Source organism: Pongo abelii, chromosome 10 (assembly GCF_028885655.2).
Source record: "Pongo abelii isolate AG06213 chromosome 10, NHGRI_mPonAbe1-v2.0_pri, whole genome shotgun sequence".
Taxonomy (NCBI): domain Eukaryota; kingdom Metazoa; phylum Chordata; class Mammalia; order Primates; family Hominidae; genus Pongo; species Pongo abelii.
Window position 1 is genome coordinate 108194001 of NC_071995.2, and position 25699 is coordinate 108219699.

A 25699-nucleotide genomic window follows, 5' to 3' on the forward strand; every position below is an offset into this window, starting at 1 on the left:
GTTTGCCATGTGTCCTTCGTGGAGAGGTTTCCACGTATCGTTGGTAGGGAGGTTTCCATGTCTCCTTGGTGGGGAGGTTTCCACGTGTCCTTGGTGTGGAGGTTTCCACGTGTCCTTGGTGGGGAGGTTTCCATGTGTCCTTCTTGGGGACATTTCCATGTGTCCTTGGTGGGGATGTTTCCATGTGTCCTTGGTGGGGACGTTTCCATGTGTCCGTGGTGGGGAGTGTGCCGTGTGTCCGTGGTGGGGAGTTTGCCGTGTGTCCTTGGTGGGGAGTGTGCCGTGTGTCCTTGGTGGGGAGTGTGCCGTGTGTCCTTGGTGGGGAGTTTGCTTTGTGTCCTTGGTGGGGAGTTTGCCATCTGTCCTTGGTGGGAAGTTTGCCATCTGTCCTTGGTGGGGAGTTTGCCATCTGTCCTTGGTGGGGAGTTTGCCATGTGTCCTTGGTGGGGATTTTGCCATTTTTCCTTGGTGCGGAGTTTGCCATGTGTCCTTGGTGGGGAGTTTGCCATGTGTCCTTGGTGGGGAGTTTGCCATGTGTCCTTTTGGGGAGTTTGCCATGTGCCTTTGATGGGGAGTTTGCCATGTGTCCTTGGTGGGGAGTTTGCCATGTGTCGTTGGTGGGGAGTTTCCCATCTGTCGTTGGTGGGGAGTTTCTCGTGCGTCGTTGGTGGAGAGTTTCCCGTGGGTCGTTGCTGGGGAGTTTCCCGTGGGTCGTTGGTTCGGAGTTTCCCGTGTGGTGTTTGTGGGGAGTTTCCCGTGTGGTGTTTCTTGGGAGTTTCTCGTGTGATGTTGGTGAGGAGTTTCCCATGTGGTGTTGGTGGGGAGTTTCCCATGTGGTGTTGGTGGGGAGTTTCCCATGTGTCCTTGGTGGGGAGTTTCCCATGTGTCCTTCGTGGGAGGTTTCCATGTGTCCTTGGTGGGGAGTTTCCCATGTGTCCTTGGTGGGGAGTTTCCCATGTGTCCTTGGCAGGGAGTTTCCCATGTGGTGTTGGTGGGGAGTTCCCCATGTGGTGTTGGTGGGGGTTTCCCATGTGGTGTTTGTGGGGGTTTACCATGTTTTGTTGGTATGGAGTTTCCCCTGTGGTGTTGGTGGGGAGTTTCCCATGTCGTGTTGGTGGGGAGTTTCCCATGTGGTGTTGGTGGGGAGTTTCCCATGTGGTGTTGGTGGGGAGTTTCCCGTGTGGTGTTGGTGGGGAATTTCCCATGTGTTCTTGATGGGGAGATTTCCATGTGTTGTTGCTGGGGAGCTTCCCGTGTGTTCTTGGTGGGGAGCTTCCCATGTGTTCTTCGTGGAGAGTTTCCCATGTGGTGTTGGTGAGGAGTTTTCCTTTTGTCCTTGGTGGGGAGTTTCCCATGTGGTGTTGGTGGGGAGTTTCCCATATTCTGTTGGTGGGCAGTTTCCCATGTGGTGTTGGTGGGGAGTTTCCCATGTGGTGTTGGTGGGGAGTTTCCCATGTGTTGTTGGTGAGGAGTTTCCAATGCGGTGTTTTTTGGGGAGTTTCCCATGCGGTGTTGGTGGGGGTTTCCCATGCGGTGTTGTTGGGGGTTTCCCATGCGGTGTTGGTGGGGGTTTCCCATGCGGTGTTGGTGGGGAGTTTCCCATGTGGTGTTGGTGGGGAGTTTCCCATGTGTTCTTGATGGGGAGTCTTGCATGTGTTGTTGCTGGGGAACTTCCCATGTGTTCTTGGTGGGGAGCTTCCCATGTGTTCTTCGTGGAGAGTTCCCCATTTGGTGTTGGTGGGGAGTTTCCCATGTGGTGTTTGTGGGGAGTTTCCATCTGGTGTTTTTGGGGAGGTTTCCATTTGTCCTTGGTGGGGAGGTTTCCATTTGTCCTTGTTGTGGGATTTCCCATGTTGTGTTGCTGGGAAGTTTCCCATGTGGTGTTTGTGGGGAGTTTCCCATGTGTTGTTGGTGGGGAGTTTCCCATGTGTTGTTGTTGGGGAGTTTCCCATGTGTTGTTGGTGGTGGTTTCCCACGTGTTGTTGGTGGGGGTTTCCCATGTGTTGTTGGTGGGGAGTTTCCCATGTGTTATTGGTGGGGAATTTCCCATGTGGTGTTGGTGGGGAGTTTCCCATGTGGTGTTGGTGGGGATTTTCCCATGTGGTGTTGGTGGGGTTCCCCCTGTGGTGTTGGTGGGGGTTTCCCATGTGGTTTTGGTGGGGGTTCCCACTGTGGTGTTGGTGGGGGTTTCCCATGTGGTGTTGGTGGGGAGTTTCCCATGTGGTGTTGGTGGGGAGTTTCCCATGTGGTGTTGGAGGGGAGTTTCCCATGTGTTCTTGATGGGTAGTTTTCCTTGTGTTGTTCCTGGGGAGCTTCCCATGTGTTCTTCGTGGGGCGTTTCCCATGTGTTCTTCGTGGGGAGTTTCCCATGTGATGTTGGTGGGTAGTTTCCATGTGGTGTTGGTGGGGAGTTTCCCATGTGGTGTTGGTGGGGAATTTCCCATGTGGTGTTGGTGGGGAGTTTCCCATGTGGTGTTGGTGGGGAGTTTCCCATGTGTTGTTGATGGGGAGTTCGCCATGTGTTGTTGGTGGGGAGTTTGCCATGTGTTCTTGGTGGGGAGTTTGCCATGTGTTCTTGGTGGGGAGTTTGCCATGTGTTCTTGGTGGGGTGTTTGCCATGTGTTCTTGGTGGGGAGCATGCCATGTGTTCTTGGTGGGGAGTTTTCCATGTGGTGTTGGTGGGGAGTTTCCCATGTGGTGTTGGTGGGGAGTTTCCCATGTGTTGTTGGTGGGGAGTTTCCCAAGTGGTGTTGGTGGGCAGTTTCCCATGTGGTGTTGGTGGGGAGTTTCCCATGTGGTGTTGGTGGGGAGTTTCCCATGAGTTGTTGGTGGGAAGTTTCCCATGTGGTGTTGGTGGGGAGTTTCCCATGCGGATTTAGTGGGGGTTTCCCATGCGGTGTTGGTGGGGGTTTCCCATGCGGTGTTGGTGGGGAGTTTCCCATGTGGTGTTGGTGGGGAGTTTCCCATGTGTTCTTGATGGGGAGTTTTCCATGTGTTGTTGCTCGGGAACTTCCCATGTGTTCTTGGTCGGGAATTTCCCATGTGTTGTTCGTGGAGAGTTTCCCATTTGGTGTTGGTGGGGAGTTTCCCATGTGGTGTTAGTGGGGAGTTTCCATCTGGTGTTGGTGTGGAGGTTTCTGTTTGTCCTTGGTGCGGAGGTTTCCATTTGTCCTTGTTGTGGGGTTTCCCATGTTGTGTTGCTGGGAAGTTTCCCATTTGGTGTTGGTCGGGATTTTCCCATGTGTTGTTGGTGGGGAGTTTCCCATGTGTTGTTGGTGGGGAGTTTCCCATGTGTTGTTGTTGGGGAGTTTCCCATGTGTTGTTGGTGGGGGTTTCCCACGTGTTGTTGGTGGGGTTTTCCCATGTGTTGTTGGTGGGGAGTTTCCCATGTGTTGTTGGTGGGGAGTTTCCCATGCGGTGTTGGTGGGGAGTTTCCCATGTGGTGTTGGTGGGGAGTTTCCCATGCGGTGTTAGTGGGGGTTTCCCATGTGGTGTTGGTGGGGAGTTTGCCATGTGTCCTTGGTGGGGAGTTTGCCATGTGTCCTTGGTGGGGAGGTTGCCATGTGTCCTTGGTGGGGAGCTTGCCATGTGTCCTTGGTGGGGAGCATGCCATGTGTCCTTGGTGGGGAGCTTGCCATGTGTCCTTGGTGGGGAGCATGCCATGTGTCCTTGGTGGGGAGCTTGCCATGTGTCCTTGGTGGGGAGCTTGCCATGTGTCCTTGGTGGGGCGGTTTCCATGTGTCCTTGGTGGGGAGGTTTCCCTGTGTCCTTGGTGGGGAGGTTTCCCTTTGTGGTTGGTGGGGAGGTTTCTCTGTGTCGTTGGTGGGGAGTTTCCCATGTGTCGTTGTTGGGGAGTTTCCCATGTGTCGTTGGTGGGGAGTTTCCCATGTGGTCTTCGTGGGGAGTTTCCCATGTGGTGTTGCTGGGGAGTTTCCCATGTGGTGTTGCTGGGGAGTTTCCCATGTGGTGTTGCTGGGGAGTTTCCCATGTGGTGTTGCTGGGGAGTTTCCCATGTCGTGTTGCTGGGGAGTTTCCCATGTGGTGTTGCTGGGGATTTTCCCATGTGGTGTTGCTGGAGAGTTTCCCATGTGGTGTTTCTGGGGAGTTTCCCATGTGTTGTTGCTGGGGAGTTTCCCATCTGGTGTTGCTGGGGAGTTTCCCATGTGGTGTTCCTGGGGAGCTTCCCCTGTGTCCTTGCTGGGGAGCTTCCCCTGTGTCCTTGCTGGGGAGCTTCCCCGGTGTCCTTGCTGGGGAGCTTCCCCGGTGTCCTTGCTGGGGAGCTTCCCCGGTGTCCTTGCTGTGAAGTTTCCCCTGTGTCCTTGCTGGGGACCTTCCCATGTGTCCTTGCTGGGGACCTTCCCATGTGTCCCAGCTGGGTAGGTTTCCATGTGTCCTTGGTGGGGTGGTTTCCATGTGTCCTTGGTGGGGTGGTTTCCATGTGTCCTTGGTGGGGAGGTTTCCATGTGTCCTTGGTGGGGAGATTTCCATGTGTCCTTGGCGGGGAGTGTGCCATGTGTCCTTGGCGGGGAGTGTGCCACGTGTCCTTGGCGGGGAGTGTGCCACGTGTCCTTGGTGGGGAGTGTGCCACGTGTCCTTGGTGGGGAGTGTGCCACGTGTCCTTGGTGGGGAGTGTGCCATGTGTCCTTGGTGGGGACTGTGCCATGTGTCCTTGGTGGCGAGGATGACATGTGTCCTTGGTGGGGAGGTTGCCATGTGTCCTTGGTGGGGAGGTTGCCATGTGTCCTTGGTGGGGAGGTTTCCATGTGTCCTTGGTGGGGAGTTTGCCATGTGTCCTTGTTGGGGAGTGTGCCATATGTCCTTCGTGGGGAGTGTGCCATGTGTCCTTCGTGGGGAGTGTGCCATGTGTCCTTCGTGGGGAGTGTGCCATGTGTCCTTCGTGGGGAGTGTGCCATGTGCCCTTGGTGGGGAGTGTGCCATGTGCCCTTGGTGGGGAGTGTGCCATGTGCCCTTGGTGGGGAGTTTCCCATGTGCCCTTGGTGGGGAGGTTGCCATGTGTCCTTGGTGGGGAGTTTGCCATGTGTCCTTGGTGGGAATGTTTCCATGTGTCCTTGGTGGGAATGTTTCCATGTGTCCTTGGTGGGTAGGTTTCCATGTGTCATTTGTGGGAAGGTTTCCATGTGTCCTTGGTGGGGAGGTTTCCATGTATCCTTGGTGGGGACGTTTCCATGTGTCCTTGGTGGGGACGTTTCCATGTGTCCGTGGTGGGGAGTGTGCCGTGTGTCCTTGGTGGGGAGTGTGCCGTGTGTCCTTGGTGGGGAGTGTGCCGTGTGTCCTTGGTGGGGAGTTTGCCTTGTGTCCTTGGTGGGGAGTTTGCCATGTGGTGTTGGTGGGGAGTTTCCCATGTGGTGTTGGTGGGGAGTTTCCCATGTGTCCTTGGTGGGGAGTTTCCCATGTGTCCTTCGTGGGGAGATTTCCATGTGTCCTTGGTGGGGAGTTTCCCATGTGTCCTTGGTGAGGAGTTTCCCATGTGTCCTTGGCAGGGAGTTTCCCATGTGGTGTTGGTTGGGAGTTCCCCATGTGGTGTTGGTGGGGGTTTCCCATGTGGTGTTTGTGGGGGTTTACCATGTTTTGTTGGTATGGAGTTTCCCCTGTGGTGTTGGTGGGGAGTTTCCCATGTCGTGTTGGTGGGGAGTTTCCCATGTGGTGTTGGTGGGGAGTTTCCCATGCGGTGTTGGTGGGGAGTTTCCCATGTGGTGTTGGTGGGGAGTTTCCCATGCGGTGTTGGTGGGGAGTTTCCCATGTGGTGTTTGTGGGGAGTTTCCCATGTGTTCTTGATGGGGAGATTTCCATGTGTTGTTGCTGGGGAGCTTCCCGTGTGTTCTTGGTGGGGAGCTTCCCATGTGTTCTTCGTGGAGAGTTTCCCATGTGGTGTTGGTGGGGAGTTTCCCATGTAGTGTTGGTGGGAAGTTTCCATGTGGTGTTGGTGAGGAGTTTTCCTTTTGTCCTTGGTGGGGAGTTTCCCATGTGGTGTTGGTGGGGAGTTTCCCATGTGGTGTTGGTGGGGAGTTTCCCATGTGTTGTTGGTGGGGAGTTTCCAATGCGGTGTTTTTGGGGAGTTTCCCATGCGGTGTTGGTGGGGATTTCCCATGCGGTGTTGGTGGTGAGTTTCCCATGTGGTGTTGGTGGGGAGTTTCCCATGTGGTGTTGCTGGGGAGTTTCCCTTGTGTTCTTGATGGGGAGTTTTGCATGTGTTGTTGCTGGGGAACTTCCCATGTGTTCTTGGTGGGGAGCTTCCCATGTGTTCTTCGTGGATAGTTCCCCATTTGGTGTTGATGGGGAGTTTCCCATGTGGTGTTTGTGGGGAGTTTCCATCTGGTGTTTGTGGGGAGGTTTCCATTTGTCCTTGGTGGGGAGGTTTCCATTTGTCCTTGTTGTGGGGTTTCCCATGTTGTGTTGCTGGGAAGTTTCCCATGTGGTGTTTGTGGGGAGTTTCCCATGTGTTGTTGGTGGGGAGTTTCCCATGTGTTGTTGGTGGGGAGTTTCCCATGTGTTGTTGTTGGGGAGTTTCCCATGTGTTGGTGGTGGTGGTTTCCCACATGTTGTTGGTGGGGGTTTCCCATGTGTTGTTGGTGGGGAGTTTCCCATGTGTTGTTGGTGGGGAGTTTCCAATGCGGTGTTTTTGGGGAGTTTCCCATGCGGTGTTGGTGGGTATTTCCCATGCGGTGTTGGTGGTGAGTTTCCCATGTGGTGTTGGTGGGGAGTTTCCCATGTGGTGTTGGTGGGGGTTCCCCCTGTGGTGTTGGTGGGGGTTTCCCCTGTGGTGTTGGTGGGGAGTTTCCCATGTGGTGTTGGTGGGGAGTTTCCCATGTGGTGTTGGAGGGGAGTTTCCCATGTGTTCTTGATGGGTAGTTTTCCTTGTGTTGTTCCTGGGGAGCTTCCCATGTGTTCTTCGTGGGGCGTTTCCCATGTGTTCTTCGTGGGGAGTTTCCCATGTGATGTTGGTGGGGAGTTTCCATGTGGTGTTGGTGGGGAGTTTCCCATGTGGTGTTGGTGGGGAGTTTCCCTTGTGGTGTTGGTGGGGAGTTACCCATGTGGTGTTGGTGGGGAGTTTCCCATGTGTTGTTGGTGGGGAGTTCGCCATGTGTTGTTGGTGGGGAGTTCGCCATGTGTTGTTGGTGGGGAGTTCGCCATGTGTTGTTGGTGGGGAGTTCGCCATGTGTTGTTGGTGGGGAGTTCGCCATGTGTTCTTGGTGGGGAGTTCGCCATGTGTTCTTGGTGGGGAGTTCGCCATGTGTTCTTGGTGGGGAGTTTGCCATGTGTTCTTGGTGCGGAGTTTGCCATGTGTTCTTGGTGGGGTGTTTGCCATGTGTTCTTGGGAGTTTGCCATGTGTTCTTGGTGCGGAGTTTACCATGTGTTCTTGGTGGGGTGTTTGCCATGTGTTCTTGGTGGGGAGCATGCCATGTGTTCTTGGTGGGGAGTTTTCCATGTGGTGTTGTTGGGGAGTTTCCCATGTGTTGTTGGTGGGGAGTTTCCAATGTGGTGTTGGTGGGGAGTTTCCCATGCGGTTTTAGTGGCGGTTTCCCATGCCGTGTTGGTGGGGGTTTCCCATGCGGTGTTGGTGGGGAGTTTCCCATGCGGTGTTGGTGGGGAGTTTCCCATGTGGTGTTGATGGGGAGTTTCCCATGTGGTGTTGATGGGGAGTTTCCCATGTGGTGTTGGTGGGGAGTTTCCCATGTGTCCTTGGTGGGGAGTTTCCCATGTGTCCTTCGTGGGGAGGTTTCCATGTGTCCTTGGTGGGGAGTTTCCCATGTGTCCTTGGTGAGGAGTTTCCCATGTGTCCTTGGCAGGGAGTTTCCCATGTGGTGTTGGTGGGGAGTTCCCCATGTGGTGTTGGTGGGGGTTTCCCATGTGGTGTTTGTGGGGGTTTACCATGTTTTGTTGGTATGGAGTTTCCCCTGTGGTGTTGGTGGGGAGTTTCCCATGTCGTGTTGGTGGGGAGTTTCCCATGTGGTGTTGGTGGAGAGTTTCCCATGCGGTGTTGGTGGGGAGTTTCCCATGTGGTGTTGGTGGGGAGTTTCCCATGCGGTGTTGGTGGGGAGTTTCCCATGTGGTGTTTGTGGGGAGTTTCCCATGTGTTCTTGATGGGGAGATTTCCATGTGTTGTTGCTGGGGAGCTTCCCGTGTGTTCTTGGTGGGGAGCTTCCCATGTGTTCTTCGTGGAGAGTTTCCCATGTGGTGTTGGTGGGGAGTTTCCCATGTAGTGTTGGTGGGAAGTTTCCATGTGGTGTTGGTGAGGAGTTTTCCTTTTGTCCTTGGTGGGGAGTTTCCCATGTGGTGTTGGTGGGGAGTTTCCCATGTGGTGTTGGTGGGGAGTTTCCCATGTGTTGTTGGTGGGGAGTTTCCAATGCGGTGTTTTTGGGGAGTTTCCCATGCGGTGTTGGTGGGGGTTTCCCATGCGGTGTTGTTGGGGGTTTCCCATGCGGTGTTGGTGGTGAGTTTCCCATGTGGTGTTGGTGGGGAGTTTCCCATGTGGTGTTGCTGGGGAGTTTCCCATGTGTTCTTGATGGGGAGTTTTGCATGTGTTGTTGCTGGGGAACTTCCCATGTGTTCTTGGTGGGGAGCTTCCCATGTGTTCTTCGTGGATAGTTCCCCATTTGGTGTTGATGGGGAGTTTCCCATGTGGTGTTTGTGGGGAGTTTCCATCTGGTGTTTGTGGGGAGGTTTCCATTTGTCCTTGGTGGGGAGGTTTCCATTTGTCCTTGTTGTGGGGTTTCCCATGTTGTGTTGCTGGGAAGTTTCCCATGTGGTGTTTGTGGGGAGTTTCCCATGTGTTGTTGGTGGGGAGTTTCCCATGTGTTGTTGGTGGGGAGTTTCCCATGTGTTGTTGTTGGGGAGTTTCCCATGTGTTGTTGGTGGTGGTTTCCCACATGTTGTTGGTGGGGGTTTCCCATGTGTTGTTGGTGGGGAGTTTCCCATGTGTTATTGGTGGGGAATTTCCCATGTGGTGTTGGTGGGGAGTTTCCCATGTGGTGTTGGTGGGGATTTTCCCATGTGGTGTTGGTGGGGGTTCCCCCTGTGGTGTTGGTGTGGGTTTCCCCTGTGGTGTTGGTGGGGAGTTTCCCATGTGGTGTTGGTGGGGAGTTTCCCATGTGGTGTTGGAGGGGAGTTTCCCATGTGTTCTTGATGGGTAGTTTTCCTTGTGTTGTTCCTGGAGAGCTTCCCATGTGTTCTTCGTGGGGCGTTTCCCATGTGTTCTTCGTGTGGAGTTTCCCATGTGATGTTGGTGGGTAGTTTCCATGTGGTGTTGGTGGGGAGTTTCCCATGTGGTGTTGGTGGGGAGTTACCCATGTGGTGTTGGTGGGGAGTTACCCATGTGGTGTTGGTGGGGAATTTCCCATGTGGTGTTGGTGAGGAGTTACCCATGTGGTGTTGGTGGGGAGTTCGCCATGTGTTGTTGTTGGGGAGTGCGCCATGTGTTGTTGGTGGGGAGTTCGCCATGTGTTGTTGGTGGGGAGTTCGCCATGTGTTGTTGGTGGGGAGTTCGCCATGTGTTGTTGGTGGGGAGTTCGCCATGTGTTCTTGGTGGGGAGTTCGCCATGTGTTCTTGGTGGGGAGTTCGCCATGTGTTCTTGGTGGGGAGTTTGCCATGTGTTCTTGGTGCGGAGTTTGCCATGTGTTCTTGGTGGGGTGTTTGCCATGTGTTCTTGGGAGTTTGCCATGTGTTCTTGGTGCGGAGTTTACCATGTGTTCTTGGTGGGGTGTTTGCCATGTGTTCTTGGTGGGGAGCATGCCATGTGTTCTTGGTGGGGTGTTTTCCATGTGGTGTTGTTGGGGAGTTTCCCATGTGTTGTTGGTGGGGAGTTTCCAATGTGGTGTTGGTGGGGAGTTTCCCATGCGGTTTTAGTGGCGGTTTCCCATGCCGTGTTGGTGGGGGTTTCCCATGCGGTGTTGGTGGGGAGTTTCCCATGCGGTGTTGGTGGGGAGTTTCCCATGTGGTGTTGATGGGGAGTTTCCCATGTGGTGTTGATGGGGAGTTTCCCATGTGGTGTTGGTGGGGAGTTTCCCATGTGTTCTTAATGGGGAGTTTTCCATGTGTTGTTGCTCGGGAACTTCCCATGTGTTCTTGATGGGGAGTTTCCCATGTGTTCTTCGTGGAGAGTTTCCCATTTGGTGTTGGTGGGGAGTTTCCCATGTGGTGTTAGTGGGGAGTTTCCATCTGGTGTTGGTGTGGAGGTTTCTGTTTGTCCTTGGTGGGGAGGTTTCCATTTGTCCTTGTTGTGGGGTTTCCCATGTTGTGTTGCTGGGAAGTTTCCCATGTGGTGTTGGTCGGGATTTTCCCATGTGTTGTTGGTGGAGAGTTTCCCATGTGTTGTTGTTGGGGAGTTTCCCATGTGTTGTTGGTGGGGCTTTCCCACGTGTTGTTGGTGGGGGTTTCCCACGTGTTGTTGGTGGGGTTTTCCCATGTGTTGTTGGTGGGGAGTTTCCCATGTGTTGTTGGTGGGGAGTTTCCCATATGGTGTTGGTGGGGCGTTTCCCATGTGGTGTTGGTGGGGAGTTTCCCATGTGGGGTTGGTGGGGGTTTCCCGTGTGGTGTTGGTGGGGGTTTCCCATGTGGTGTTGGTGGGGAGTTTCCCATGTGGTGTTGGTGGGGAGTTTCCCATGTGGTGTTGGTGGGGAGTTTCCCTTGTGTTCTTGATGGGTAGTTTTCCATGTGTTGTTCCTGAGGAGCTTCCCATGTGTTCTTCGTGTGGCGTTTCCCATGTTTTCTTCGTGGAGAATTTCCCAGGTGATGTTGGTGGGTAGTTTCCATGTGGTGTTGGTGGGGAGTTTCCCGTGTGGTGTTGGTGGGGAGTTTCCCATGTGGTGTTGGTGGGGAGTTTGCCATGTGTTGTTGGTGGGGAGTTTGCCATGTGTTGTTGGTGGGGAGTTTGCCATATGTTCTTGGTGGGGAGTTTGCCATGTGTTCTTGGTGGGGAGTTTGCCATGTGTTCTTGGTGCGGAGTTTGCCATGTGTTCTTGGTGGGGTGTTTGCCATGTTTTCTTGGTGGGGAGTTTGCCGTGTGTTCTTGGTGGGGAGTTTGCCGTGTGTTCTTGGTGGGGAGTTTGCCATTTGTTCTTGGTGGGGAGTTTGCCATGTGGTGTTGGTGGGGAGTTTCTGATGTGGTGTTGATGCGGCGTTTCCCATGTGGTGTTGGTGGGCAGTTTCCCATGCGGTGTTGGTGGGGAGTTTCCCATGCGGTGTTGGTGGGGAGTTTCCCATGCGGTGTTGGTGGGGAGTTTCCCATGCGGTGTTAGTGGGGGTTTCCCATGCGGTGTTGGTGGGGGTTTCCCATGCGGTGTTGGTGGGGAGTTTCCCATGTGGTGTTGGTGGGGAGTTTCCCATGTGGTGTTGGTGGGGAGTTTCCCATGTGGTGTTGGTGGGGAGTTTCCCATGTGGTGTTGGTGGGGAGTTTCCCATGTGTTCTTGATGGGGAGTTTTCCATGTGTTGTTGCTGGGGAACTTCCCATGTGTTCTTGGTGGGGAGCTTCCCACGTGTTCTTCGTGGAGAGTTTCCCCTTTGGTTTTGGTGAGGAGTTTCCCATGTGGTGTTAGTGGCGAGTTTCCATCTGGTGTTTGTGGGGAGGTTTCCGTTTGTCCTTGGTGGGGAGGTTTCCATTTGTCCTTGTTGTGGGGTTTCCCATGTGGTGTTGCTGGGAAGTTTCCCATGTGGTCTTGGTGGGGAGTTTCCGATGTGTTGTTGGTGGGGAGTTTCCCATGTGTTGTTTCTTGGGAGTTTTCCATGTGTTGTTGCTGTGGAGCTTCCCATGTCTTCTTCGTCGGGAGTTTCCCATGTGTTCTTCGTGGGGAGTTTCCCATGTGGTGTTGGTGGGGAGTTTCCCATGTGGTGTTGGTGGGGAGTTTCCCCTGTGGTGTTGGTGTTGAGTGTCCCATGCGGTGTTGGTGGGGAGTTTCCAATGTGGTGTTGGTGGCGAGTTTCCCATGTGGTGTTGGTGGCGATTTTCCCAAGTGGTGTTTTTGGGGATTTTCCCATGTGGGGTTGGTGGGGGTTTCCCGTGTGGTGTTGGTGGGGAGTTTCCCATGTGGTGTTGGTGGGGAGTTTCCCATGTGGTGTTGGTGGGGACTTTCCCAAGTGGTGTTGCTGGGGAGTTTCCCATGTGGTCTTGCTGGGGAGTTTCCCATGTGGTGTTGCTGGGGAGTTTCCCATGTGGTCTTGCTGGGGAGTTTCCCATGTGGTGTTGCTGGGGAGTTTCCCATGTGTCGTTGGTGGGGAGTTTCCCATGTGTCCTTGGTAGTGATTTTCCCATGTGGCCTTGGTGGGGAGTTTCCCATGTGGCCTTGGTGGGGAGTTTCCCATGTGGCCTTGGTGGGGAGTTTCCCATGTGTTCTTGGTGGGTCGTTTCCCATGTGTCGTTGGTGGGGAGTTTCCCATGTGTTTTTGGTGGGTAGTTTCCCATGTGGTGTTGGTCGGGAGTTTCCCATGTGTTCTTGATGGGGAGTTTTCCATGTGTTGTTGCTGGGGAACTTCCCATGTGTTCTCGGTGGGGAGTTTGCCATGTGTTCTCGGTGGGGAGTTTGCCATGTGTTCTCGGTGGGGAGTTTGCCATGTGTTCTCGGTGGGGAGTTTGCCATGTGTTGTCGGTGGGGAGTTTGCCATGTGTTCTCGGTGGGGGTTTGTCATGTGTTGTCGGTGGGGAGTTTCCCATGTGTTGTCGGTCGGGAGTTTCCCATGGGTTGTCGGTGGGGAGTTTGCCATGTGTTTTCGGTGGGGGGTTTCCCATGTGTTGTCGGTGGGGGGTTTCCCATGTGTTGTCGGTGGGGGGTTTCCCATGTGTTGTCGGTGGGGGGTTCCCATGTGTTGTCCGTGGGGGGTTTCCCATGTGTTGTCGGTGGGGGGTTTCCCATGTGTTGTCGGTGCGGGGTTTTCCATGTGTTGTCGATGGGGGGTTTTCCATGTGTTGTTGGTTGGGAGGTTTCCATGTGCTTAGTGCTAGACAGATGTGCTGTGCGGGGGCATGTGAATATGGAAATCTGATTCTCTTACCATCTGCTCTGATTTTTTCTACTTCTCTGTAGCACCAGGAATTATGTCATCCTCATATTTGAGTTCTGGGATATTTGTTGTAGTAATCTCATGCTATAGTATTTGATTTTGGTTTTTTGTTGGGGGAGTGAAGCCAGCTTGCTTCTATGCCACCATTTTTTTTTCTTGAACACTTTTGGTGCATGCCTTTTTTAAATTTTTATTGAATCATTTTTCTGGAAACAGGGTTTCTCTTTGTTGCCTAGACTGGAGTATAGTGCGCAATCGTGGCTCACTGCAGTCTTGACTTCCTGGGCTCAAGCAATCCTCCTACCTCGGCTCCCCAAGTAGCTGGGACTACAGGCATGTGCCACCACACACAGCTAAGTTTTTAAAAATATTTGTGTAGAGACAGGCTAGTCTCAAACTCACTATGTTGCCCAGGCTAGTCTCAAACTCCTAGGCTTGAGTGATCCTCCCACCTCAGCCTTCCAAAGTGCTGGGATTACAGGCATGAGACACCATGCTTGGCTGCTCCCCAACTTAAAAAAAAAAAAAAAATCTGGTTTTGCGTTTATAATGCCGTTTACTTTCTAATGTAATTATTAACTGATTAAGTTTTAGGTAGACAGATAAGCCAAGTTTTAAACCTGGAAATGACATGTCTGTCTTTGCCTGAAGATGCTGTTGGGTACCACCAGCCATGGTGCTTGAGTTTGTTTTTTCTGAGTCGTAGGGAATTTTCTCATCTATTTAGAGTCCCAGCTGGCTGTCCTTGAGGTTCAGTGTCCCCTCTGTTTCTGTATATTCAGTGTATGTGTGTTTCTTTGCTATTGGAGTAGGGCAAGTGTGCAATACTTAGTGTAAAGACTATGCATATTTATATGACAGCTCATCAGGATTGAGTATAGCATTTGTGCCATGAGTTCAGTTCTGAGGACCTGGTTCTCAATGAGGGACATGTTACCCACCCCCTGCAGGGATATGTGGCAATGTCTAGCATATTAGTCCATTCTCACATTTCGATAAAGAACTACCTGAGATTGGGTAATTTATAAAGAAAAGAGGTTTAATTGACTCAAAGTTCATCAGGCTGTGCAAGAAGCATGGCTGGGGTGGCCTCAGGAAACTTACAATCATGGTGGAAGGGTGAAGGGGAAGCAGGCATGTCTAACATGCCCGGAGGAGGAGGAATAGAGTGAAGGGGGAGGTGCTACAAACTTTTAAACAACCAGATCTCCTGAGAACTATCATGAGAACAGTGAGGGGGATATCTGCCCCCATGATCCAATCACCCACAACCAGGCCCCTCTTCCAACATTGGGGATTGCAATTTGACTGGAGATTTGGGCAAGGGCACAGACCCAAACCATATAATCTAGAAATATATTTGGTTGTCACAACTGGGGAGAGTGTTACTGGGATCTAGTGTGAATAGAGGCCAGGGATGCTTCTCAACATCCCACAATGCACGGGACAGCCCCCGCCACAAAGAACGACCCAGCCCCAAATACCCATAGTGCCAAGGTTGAGAAACTATGAGCTAATCCTAAGAAATTCTTGTTCAGAATTTCCCTTTGCAATGAGTTGGGATGGAATTGTATTTTTAGGCAGAGACATTGATTCAAAAAATTTTTATTCAATGTTTTACAGGATTCTTGGAAAAAAACAATGATCTTCTTTACAGACATCTGAAAGAAGTAAGTCTGACACTTAACTGTATGTGTTTCTGATTATTTTGAAATATTACCCATGATAGTGATTTTGGTAGAATTCGCCTTCTGGATTTTTTTTTTTTTTTTCCCCATGCATTGTCTTAGAACTCCAGCATGTCATGGCCAGAAGAGACATTCAAGATCATCTGTGTGGACACTTCACTCAACAAACCATTCAAATGTGTATGATGCCCCCCGGGCACCAGCTCTGGAGGTCATCAGTGAACAAGATGGAGTTCTTGTTCTCATGGGGCTTACAGTCAGGAGTTGGAGAAGCAGATAATAAATATATACACAAATAAGTTATCCATTAGTGAGAAGTGCTATAAAGAGAATAAACAAGGAACTGTGACTGAAGGGGACATTTTTAATTTAAGTGATTAGAGAAAACACCCCTTGGAGGTGACTTTGAGCTAAAACCTGAATGAGAATGATTTGGGCCATAGAAGGATCAGAAGTTATTCCAGGTAGAGAGACCAGCATGTGCAAAGGTCCTGTGGTCTGGACGAGGGGAAATGTTAGGAGAGGGGGCTGAGAGCTTAGCAGAGGCAGGTCCACAGGGGAAGTAGAGATTTCATTCTGGTGTTATGAGAATATACTGGGGTGACATGATCTGAGGACGAGGAAGCTGAGACCCAGACAGGTCACAGCTTGCACAAGGTCACATCATGAGGTGGGGGCTGGAGATGGTATTAGTCCCCAGGGCCGCCGACGGAATTCCCAATCTCTTTGCCTTTCCATATATCTCATCAATCTGAGAAGTGTTGCTGCTGCTGCTGCTGCTGTTGTTTTTTGAGACAAGGTCTTGCTCTGTCACCCAGGCTGGAGTGCAGTGACGTCATCATTGCCCACTGCAGCCTCAACCTCCTGGGCTCGAGTGATCCTCCTGCCTCAGTCTGGGTAGCTAGGCCTTCAGACACACACCACCACACCCAACTAATTTTTTTGTCTGTAGAGACAGGATTTTACTCTGATGCCTAGGCTGGTCTCGAACTCCTGGCCTCAAGTGATCCTCCCACCTCACTCTCCCAAAGCTGGGATTGCAGGCATGAGCCACTGCGCCATGCCTAAAACCTTGAGTTTTTAAGGCCCTTATTTTGTATTAAAATAGTTAACTGTTTTGTGCAAAATTAGATTTTATTATCTTGGTTTATAAAAAGCTTAACCCTAAAGGTAACATTTTCGGAGTGAGCAGGTGAACAGTCACCTCAGGAGTGTTTTTTCTGCCTTCCCAAACTTTCTTTACCACTTCTGGGACTGCTTGTCTCAACCTTTTTGGACTCAGGGTAGACGAGCAACTCCTAACTTTGGATCCACCAGACAGTCGCTCTCCGGGTCTGAGTCCCAGCCCAGCCCTTCCCTGCTGGGGACCGTGTGGCAGGTTTCCCATCAGCGAAGTGGGGCTGCTGCTGTCCGCCTCATGGAGTAGCTGTGGAGAGAACACGGGAGTGGACGTGTCTGGTTAACAAATGGGCGACAGCGTTTCTCTAACGGCTTCCCCTCTGGTGTCATGGTCATCAGCTTCACAAACCAGTCCACGGAGAGGACATCACATACGAAAGAAGTCTCCAAGTCTCTCCCTTCACCCACCAGGGCTGAAGCTCCTTGAACTTTTTGACTTCAGGATGGAACACTTCTCATTTGTTTCTGTACTATTTGCAGATTACTCTTCCATATCACTGTAGGTTTAGAACTGCAATGGGTTAAACAACAAAAAAAATTCAATTAAAAAAACTGGGGGGCCAGGCACAGTGGCTCATACCTGTAATCCCAGCACTTTGAAAGTCCAAGGTGGGCGGATTGCTTGAGCCCAGGAGCTTGAACCCAGCCTGGACAACATGGTGAAACCCCATCCTTACCAAAAAAAAAAAAAAAAAAAATTAGCTGGGTGTGGTGGCACACCCCTGTGGTTCTAGCTACTTGGGAGGCTGAGGTGGGGGGATTGCTTGAGCCCAGGAGGTGGGGGTTGCAGTGAGCTGTGACCATGCCATTCATTGCACTCCAGCCTGGATGACAGAGTGAGACCCTGTCTTGAAAAAAAAAGAAAAAAAATTTTTTTTTGAGATGTGGTAAACATACATAACATAAAATTTAGCATTTTAATCATCTTATTTATTTATTATTTTTGAGACAGAGTCTCACTCTGTCACCCAGGCTGGAGTGCAGTGGCATGATCTCAACTCACTGCAACCTCTGCCTCTGGGGTTCAAGCAATTCTCCTTCCTCAGCCTCCCGAGTAGCTGGGATTACAGGCATATGCCACCACACCAGTCTACTTTTTTTTTGTATTTTTAGTAGAGACAGTGTTTCACCTTGTTGGTCAGGCTGGTCTTGAACTCCTGGCCTCAGGTGATCCACCCGCCTTGGCCTCCCAGTGTGCTGGGATTACAGGCGTAAGTGACCACACTCAGCCACATTTTAATCATTTTAAAGTGTACAATTCAATAGTGTTGAGTAGATTTACATTGTTGTGCAGTTAATCTCCTGAACTCTTTCCATCTTGCAAAACTGAAACTCAGTCTCCACTAAACAACGACTCTGTTCCCCCTCCCAGCAGCCCCTGGAAATACCGTCTACTTTCTACCTCTATGAACTTTACTCCTCTAGGGACCTTATATGAGTGGAATCAGACAGTGTGTTTCTTTTTGCAACTGGCTTATTTCACTTCGCTTATTCCACTTAGCATAGTGAGCATAATACTTATTTCACTTAGCATAGGTTTATTCGTGTTGTGGAATATGTCAGAATCATCCTTTTGAAGATGGAATAATATTCCGTGTTACGTATGTAGGGAAAATACTTTTCTGGTAAAGAATTAAATATTTTTAAAAATTAAGGACTTTTGGTGATATAGATTATTTAAAAAATACATGCACAGGGGCGAAAGTCAAACAGTCCAAAAGCTAGTGCCCTGGGTCCCATGTCAGCAAGTCTCTCTCCCGAGAGCCAACTGCTCTCACCTTTGTATTGTGTGTCCTTCCAGGGATCACACAGGATGTATGTATGTGTATCTCTTTTTTTCTTTTTCTTTCTCTTTGCACAATAATAGCACACTCTATGTGTGGTTCTGTGTCTTGCTTTTTTCACTTAACACCATTATCTTGGAGATCATTCTTTTTTTTTCTTTTTGAGACAGGGTCTCAGTCTGTCACTCAGGCTGGAGTGCAGTGGCGCAATCAGAGTTCACTGCAGCCTCGACTTCGTGAGCTAAAGTGATCCTCCCACCTCAGCCTCCTGAGTAACTAGGACCATAGGTGCACACCACCATGCCTGGCTAACTTTTTGTAGCGATGAGGTTTTGCCATGTTGCCCATGCTGGTCTCAAACTCTTGGGCTCAAGCCATCTTCCTGCCTTGGCCTCCCCAGGTACTGGGATTACAAGCCTGAGCCCCACCATTCCTGGCCTGGGATCATTTCTTAAAGAGCCAGTTTATTCTGAAGCAGCTGCACTGAACCAGGAACAATGTCTGAGAAAAAACATCTGGCCTCAGCAAGCAGAGAAAGCAGTGGATGTAGAATGTGAACATGGCCTTCCATATTTGACTGTGTTGTTCCCCTTTCTTTACATTAGGAACGTCTTCAAGCATTCAGGAAGCAGATGGCTCTGTTGCTTCATGCACACTCTGTGAGCCGTCCTGACGGCCCTGTAGCGATTTCTGAAACAGCGAACGTGGTGTTCATTTCTCTTCACTTACAGGTGCTGTGCAAGTCCAAGAACGTTATCCTGAGGGAATGCTTCCTGCTGGCCGAGTTAGAAAACCGGAGGAGGCCCCCAACAGTGAGTGGGAAAAACACCCATGCAAAATTGGATCTCACCAGAGGGTGAGATGACCACCAACTACCTGCGCTTTTTAAGCCACCTTCCCCTTTTCTGGAAGTATTACTCTCTAACAGATTCTACTAAATATATGCACCTGTAATCTCACACCTGTAATCCCAGCACTTTGGGAGCCTCACATCTGTAATCCCAGCACTTTGGGAGGCCCAGGTGGGAGAATCGCTTGAGGCCAGGAGTTCAAGACTAGACTGGGTAACATAATGAGACCCTGTCTCTACAAAATAAAAATAAAAATAAAAACAAATCAGTCAGACAAAACTTGGATGCATTAAAAACATAAAAGAAAGAAAGAAAAAATCAATTAGCCAGGTGCAGTGGTGTGCATCCATAGTCCCAGCTACTTTCGGAGGCTGAGGCAGGAGGATCCTTGAACCCAGGAGTTTGAAGTTACAATGAGCCATGATTTATGCCACTGCACTCCAGACTAGGTGACAGAGCAAGACCCTGTCTCTTAAAAAATTACTTGGAACGTGGCTTATGATATATACATTAACTTGGAATGTGATATTCATGTTCCAAGTTTAGTCCCAGTTTGTTCATTTGCAGACATTCATTGAGCAGCACCTACTATGTATATGTTGCAGGCACTGTGCCAGGCATAGGGGTTTAGCAATAACAAGCCAGATGAGGTCCCTGCCCTCAAGGGACTTACAATCTAGTGGGAGAGGGTATAAGAAAATACCATCAAATAAGTTATAATAATACCAGCATCATGAAGGACACATGTCAACAAAGAAACACAAAGGAAGATGGAAAAGAATGACAGGCCTAGGGGCAGAACTGGTTCCTGCTGGGCACTCACCATGTCTTTGCTGAGCAAGTGAGGCATCCTAGACAGATGCTTGTCCAGCTTCCACATGACCAGACCAAGCTTGGCCTTCTCAGGTCAGGACATCCAAAGCCACCTCTTAATGGGCCAGATGGCTACTAGGAAGACAATATGTCAATAGTGCAGCTCTATAGGGCAGACACCTTGAGCCCTGGCCAGTCTTTTTGCATTCATTGGAAGCAGCAGTATCTCTCTGGCTTATTCTCTCTCTCTCTCTCTCTCTCTCTCTCTCTCTCTCTCTGCAGGTGGGGACTCAGTTTAAAAACAGTCTAAGCAGCCTTCTAGAAATCCTCATCTCTAAGGAGCCCTCCTACATCCGTTGCATCAAGCCCAATGACAGGAAAGAACCCAGTGAGTTGTGGATCATTATGAACTGGGCTCAGGGAAAGGAGGCTGGGGAGGCAAAGCAAGGTGGCAGTGGGTTCGGATCCTAAACACCACCACAAGCTTGCTCGATGTCCTCTGGATGTGAATCATTTTCCTTTCTAAATAATAGAAGCTGGCCAGGTGTTACAGGCTTATGCCTGTAATCCCAGCCCTTTGGGAGGTTGAGGCAGGCGGGTCACTTGAACCCAGGAATTGGAGACCAGCTTGGGCAACATGGCAAAACCCCGTCTCTACAAAAAATGCAAAAGTTAGCCAGGCATGGTGGCATGTCTCTACTAAAAATACAAAAACTAGCTGGGTGTGGTGGCACGTGCCTGTAGTCCCATCTACTTGGGAGGCTGAGGTGGGAGGATCAATTGATCCCAGGAGTTCAAGGCTGCAGTGAGCCATGACTGTGCCACTGCACTCCAATATGGGTGACAGAGTGAGACGCTATCTCAAAAAATAATAATAATAGAAGGTAAATGAATGCCTTTGGTGGTTCAGAGTGAGCATTGCTCAGAGCTTGGTCAGTTTCAGGAGCAACACAGCTGAGTCAGGCAGGTGTCAGAGGTGAGGGGAGTCAACATCACTCTTTTCCAGCCAAGGAACAGTCTTCGAAAATGATCTATGACTCGGGTAGTTTCTAAGCTCTTGCCATGGTCTATAATGTAGTTGTTAGGAACCATTATAATGAACTGTAATGGACCATCAGAGGCTCACAGAGGCTAGGCAGGAAAAGCAAATGAGTGAAGCAGACAGGTTGTAAGGCAATAGGCAGTGGGGAGGACTGTGGCAAACTGGAGAAGGCACATTCTGTCTAAATGGGCAGCAGCGCTACTCCTCTCCTGCCAGCCATTGCCATGTGGGACTCTGGCCTCAGGATAGCCAGATCTCAGGACTTTTCAGAGGAACCAGAAGTTTAATTATTTCCTATAAAATTCCCCCATTTAAAAAACACAATTGGGCTGGGCATATGGTGGCTCATGCCTGTAATCCCAGCATTTTGGGAGGCCGAGGCGGGTGGATCACCTAAGGTCAAGAGTTCAAGACCAGCCTGGCCAACACGGTGAAACCCCGTCTCTACTAAAAATACAAAAATTAGCCAGGCATGGTGGTGGGCACCTGTAATCCCCGCTACTCGGGAGGCTGAGGCAGGAGAATCACTTGAACCCAGGAGGCAGAGGTTGCAGTGAGCCGAGATTGTGCCACTGCAGTCCAGCCTGGGCAAAAAGAATGAAACCCCATCTCAAAAAAAAAAAAAATTAAGACCTCACGAAATGAGTCTGGGGTCAGACCCAGCCCACTGAACTTCAGCTTGCAGCCTGTGATCTGTCTTGGTTGAAATGAAGCCATGGGATCCTTTCCTGTCATTCTCTGTTCTATTTCTCCGAAGATAAATTTGATGACTTCCTTATAAGGCATCAGATCAAATACCTGGGGCTGATGGAGCACCTGCGGGTGAGACGGGCTGGCTTTGCATACCGAAGGAAATACGAGCATTTCTTGCAAAGGTAAAATGTGCTTTATTGATCTGAAGCCAATAGTCATGTGCCTACTACGTGAGAATCTCTGGGATTTAGTGGTAAATAAAATGGCATCCCTTAGGAAGGCTCAGTTTGGTTCTTAACTGATGTAGTTATGACACCTAAAAACGCTAACATTTGGGAGAACATAAAAACCCAACTCTGGCTGGGCGCGGTGGCTCATGCCTGTAATCCCAGCATTTTGGGAGGCCGAGGTGGGAGGATTGCTTGAGGCCAGGAGTTCGAGACCATCCTGGGCAACATGGCAAAACTCAATCTCTATAAATATATATATATATATATATATATATATATATATATATATATTAGCTGGGTGCGGTGGTGCACATCTGTACTCCTAGCTACTCAGAAGGCTGAGGTGGATCACCTGAACCTGGGAGGTTGAGGCTGCAGTGAACTTGAGATCTCACCACTGCACTCCAGCCTGGGTGACAGAATGAGAACCCTGTCTAAAAAAAAAAAAAAAACTCACAAAAATTCAGTTTACCATCTTCTGTTCATTTCACTAATCCCTGACTGTTTACAGTAAAAGGCAAGGCCAAGTGCGTAGATCTGCCACCAGGGGGCAGCCGTGGGCAGTGCCCCACAGGCCTCTGAATTAGCAGGGGAAGCTAAGTCCATTTGTGACCATAGGGCCTGGTTTAGTGCCTTAGCTCAACGGGTTGTCAAGAGCAGCAGGTTAGCGGTGGGGACATGGGTTTTCAAACCACATGAACTTGGATCATAATCCTCATTCTCTTATAGCTGTGACCTGTCATTTCCCTTATCTGTAGGATTAAATTGTCTGGGCTCAGGGAGTTTGTAAAGATTTAATGAACTATTTCTACGCCTACTCTCACCATCCCCCAAATTGCTTATACACCAACACTTCTTCAATGATGGGCTGTGTGTGAATTTATGCTACCAAAATAGCAACACACTCTCAAGCATAATAAATGGTCACTTTGGTGGGTCAGAATGGTTGAATAGCAGAAATTTCATGTGGTTCAACCTAATGTTTTGAGTGTAGTCATTTGAGACTCTTTGCATTTATTTTTCCTGGATGTACCTCCTTTGCCCACCATTTTTACCCATCAGCTACTTATTCATTCATCCTCATCCCAAATCTGACTTCTGCGGCAGATGGCAGGGGCAACAGCCACTGCCCACTCACCCCCCAAACACATACACACTTGATGTTCCCATCTACCTGTGTTTTTTTGAACTTCATATATCTCTTGTCTATTTTTGCTGCTGTCTGATGCTCATTCATTCTTTCCATAAAAACTAGTGAGCAGGCTGGGCATGTTGGCTCAAACCTGTAATCCCCGCTCTTTGGGAGGCCGAGGTGGGCAGATCACTTGAGGTCAGAAGTTCAAGACCAGCCTGACCAACATGGTGAAATCCTGTGTCTGCTAAAAACACAAAAATTAGCCGGGCACGGTGGCGCATGCCTTTAATTCCAGCTACTCAGAAGGCTGAGGCATGAGAATCATTTGAACCCGGGAGGCAGAGGTTGCAGTGAGCTGAAATCACAGCACTGCACTCCAGCCTGGGTGATAGAATGAGACTCTGTATCAAAACAAATAAACAAAAAAAAACTGGTGAGCAGCTGTCTGAGCTAGCACTGTCCTAGCTGCTGGAGTGACAGCAGAGAACAGAACAGACCCCATCCCTGTCCTCATGGAATTTACTTTCTATGGGGGAGACCAACAATAACAAAGATATAAAGTTGGGCCTCAACATCCACGGGTTCCACATCCAAGGATTCACCCAACTATGGATTGAAAATGCTTTAAAAATACAATGAAAATAACAATACAACAATAATAATACAAATTAAAAAGCAATACAGTCTAATAACTATTTACATAGTATTTACATAGTGTTAGGTAAAATAAGTAATTTAGAGATGATTTAAAGTGTACAGGAGGATGTACTCAGGTTATATGCAAACACTATGCCATTTTTTATCAGAGACTTGAACGTCCGTGGATTTTGTATCCATGGGGGTCCTGGAACCAATTCCCCACAGATACTGAGGGGTGACTGCATAAGGCGAGGCAGGGATATGTTATTTGAAGAAAAGTGAATCCAGCTAAGGGGAAAGAGTGGCCAGGCTCCCTCCTTAGGTAAGGGGGTCACTCTCTGAGTGAGGGAGTGAGCCGTGAGGACATTTGGTGTCTTAGTCTGTTTGGGCTGCTGTAACAAAACACTAGACTGGGTGGCTTCTAACCAACGGAAACTTTTCACAGTTCTGGAGGCTGGGAAGTCCAAGATCAAGGCACTGGCAGACTCAGTGTCTGGTGAGGGCCAGCTTCCTTGTTTGTAGATAGTGCCTTCTCACTGCGTCTTCACATAGTTGAAGGGGCAGATGAGCTCATAAAGGCACTAATCTCACTTATAAGTGCTCCACCCTTGTGACCTAATCACCTGTCGGAGGCCCTGCCTCCTAACACCATCACATTGGGAGTTAGATTTCATCATATGAATTTTGTGGGGACACAGACGATCAGTCCATAGCATTCAGGGAACATCAATCAAGGCAGGAAAGCCTGGAGGTGGGAGCAGGCTCCAGGGCAAGCTGAGAGGCCAGCATGGCAGCTGGTCTGTGGCTGGGGACAGAGAGGCAGGGGGAGGTTCATGGGACCGAGCTGGAGATGGCCGAATCCCATGCACCTGCCTGGCACCACTTCCCTTGATCAGGGAGCAACCATATCATAAAGTTGAAGAGGACAGAAGGTACTAGTCCCTCCAACCTGCAGGCATTTAGGGTCTCTCCCCAGCCCCTCCATATCTGTCTAGCTTTGGTGGTGCTTGCTGGTATTGGGCAAGGTCTGCATGGATGAAAGCAGGGCCTGAGGCTGTGCTGTGTCCCCTGGGGGTGGTGGAGACCCCGTCTTCTCCAGCTTTCACTGGAGTTCGGGAAGCACACATCCTGCACCTTTGTGTAGGTGGCTGAACAGAGGAAGAACATGGGACACTTGATACCCTTAAAGAACATACTCATAAAGTATAATTCCAGGAAAATAAAAATATTTTTCACCAGACATGGTAGCTCATGCCTATAATCCCAGCACTTTGGGAGGCCGAGGCAGGTGGATCACCTGAGGTGAGGAGCTTGAAACCAGCCTGGCCAACGTGGAGAAACCCCGTCTCTACTAAAAATACAAAAATTAGCTGGGCGTGGTGGCACATGCCTATAATCCCAGTTACGCAGGAGGCTGAAGCAGGAGAATCGCTTGAACCCAGGAGGCAGAGGTTGCAGTGAGCTGACATCGCACCACTGCACTCCAGTCTGGGTGACAGAGTGAGCTCTGTATCAAAAATTATATATACATGTATTTTTTTAACAGTTTAAAATCTGATTTTAGAACCTGGGAGGTGGAGCTTGCAGTGAGCCGAGATCGCGCCACTGCACTCCAGCCTGGGAGACAGAGCGAGACCCCATCTCAAAAAAAAAAAAAAAAAAAAATCTGATTTTAAAATAAACATAATATGAGGAGGCCAGGCGCGGTGGCTTACGCCTGTAATCCCAGCACTTTGGGAGGCTGAAGTGGGTGGATCACGAGGCCAGGAGATCAAGACCATCCTGGCTAACACAGTGAAACTCCGTCTCTACTAAAAAAATACAAAAAATTAGCCGGGCATGGTGGCAGGCGCCTGTAGTCCCAGCTACTCGGGAGGCTGAGGCAGGAGAATGGCATGAACCTGGGAGGCGGAGCTTGCAGTGAGTGGAGATTGTGCCACTGCACTCCAGCCTGGGTGACAGAGTGAGCTCTGTATCAAAAATATATATACATGTATTTTTTTAACAGTTTAAAATCTGATTTTAGAACCTGGGAGGTGGAGCTTGCAGTGAGCCGAGATCGCGCCACTGCACTCCAGCCTGGGAGACAGAGCGAGACCCCATCTCAACAAAAAAAAAAAAAAAAAAAAAAATCTGATTTTAAAATAAACATAATATGAGGAGGCCAGGCGCGGTGGCTTACGCCTGTAATCCCAGCACTTTGGGAGGCTGAAGTGGGTGGATCACGAGGCCAGGAGATCAAGACCATCCTGGCTAACACAGTGAAACTCTGTCTCTACTAAAAAAATACAAAAAATTAGCCGGGCATGGTGGCAGGCGCCTGTAGTCCCAGCTACTCGGGAGGCTGAGGCAGGAGAATGGCATGAACCTGGGAGGCGGAGCTTGCAGTGAGTGGAGATTGTGCCACTGCACTCCAGCCTGGGTGACAGAGCAAGACACCGTCTCAAAAATAAATAACATAAACATAATATGAAAGGAAGGAGCATATTGGGAATACCACTGCTAGCACTCATCGAGTCTTGGACTGGGACCAAATACCTAGTGTGTATTATCTCGTTCAAACCTCATGAGAACCCCATGAGGAAGGTCCTGTTACTGTTCGTGTCACACAGGTGAGGCGGTGACTCCTCC

The 25699-nt window shown here is 50.1% G+C and overlaps 1 protein-coding gene across 1 annotated transcript in view; it reads left to right on the plus strand.

Moving 5' to 3' along the window:
* The window catches only part of MYO1H (myosin IH), a 202391-nt gene that overhangs the window by 159906 nt on the left and 16786 nt on the right, over positions 1-25699 (plus strand). Inside the window, exons 16-19 of the mRNA XM_002823726.4 lie at positions 14638-14684; positions 18397-18477; positions 19612-19717; positions 21129-21246. Coding sequence (XP_002823772.4) covers positions 14638-14684; positions 18397-18477; positions 19612-19717; positions 21129-21246 — 352 coding nt within the window. The remainder of the gene's footprint in view (positions 1-14637; positions 14685-18396; positions 18478-19611; positions 19718-21128; positions 21247-25699) is intronic.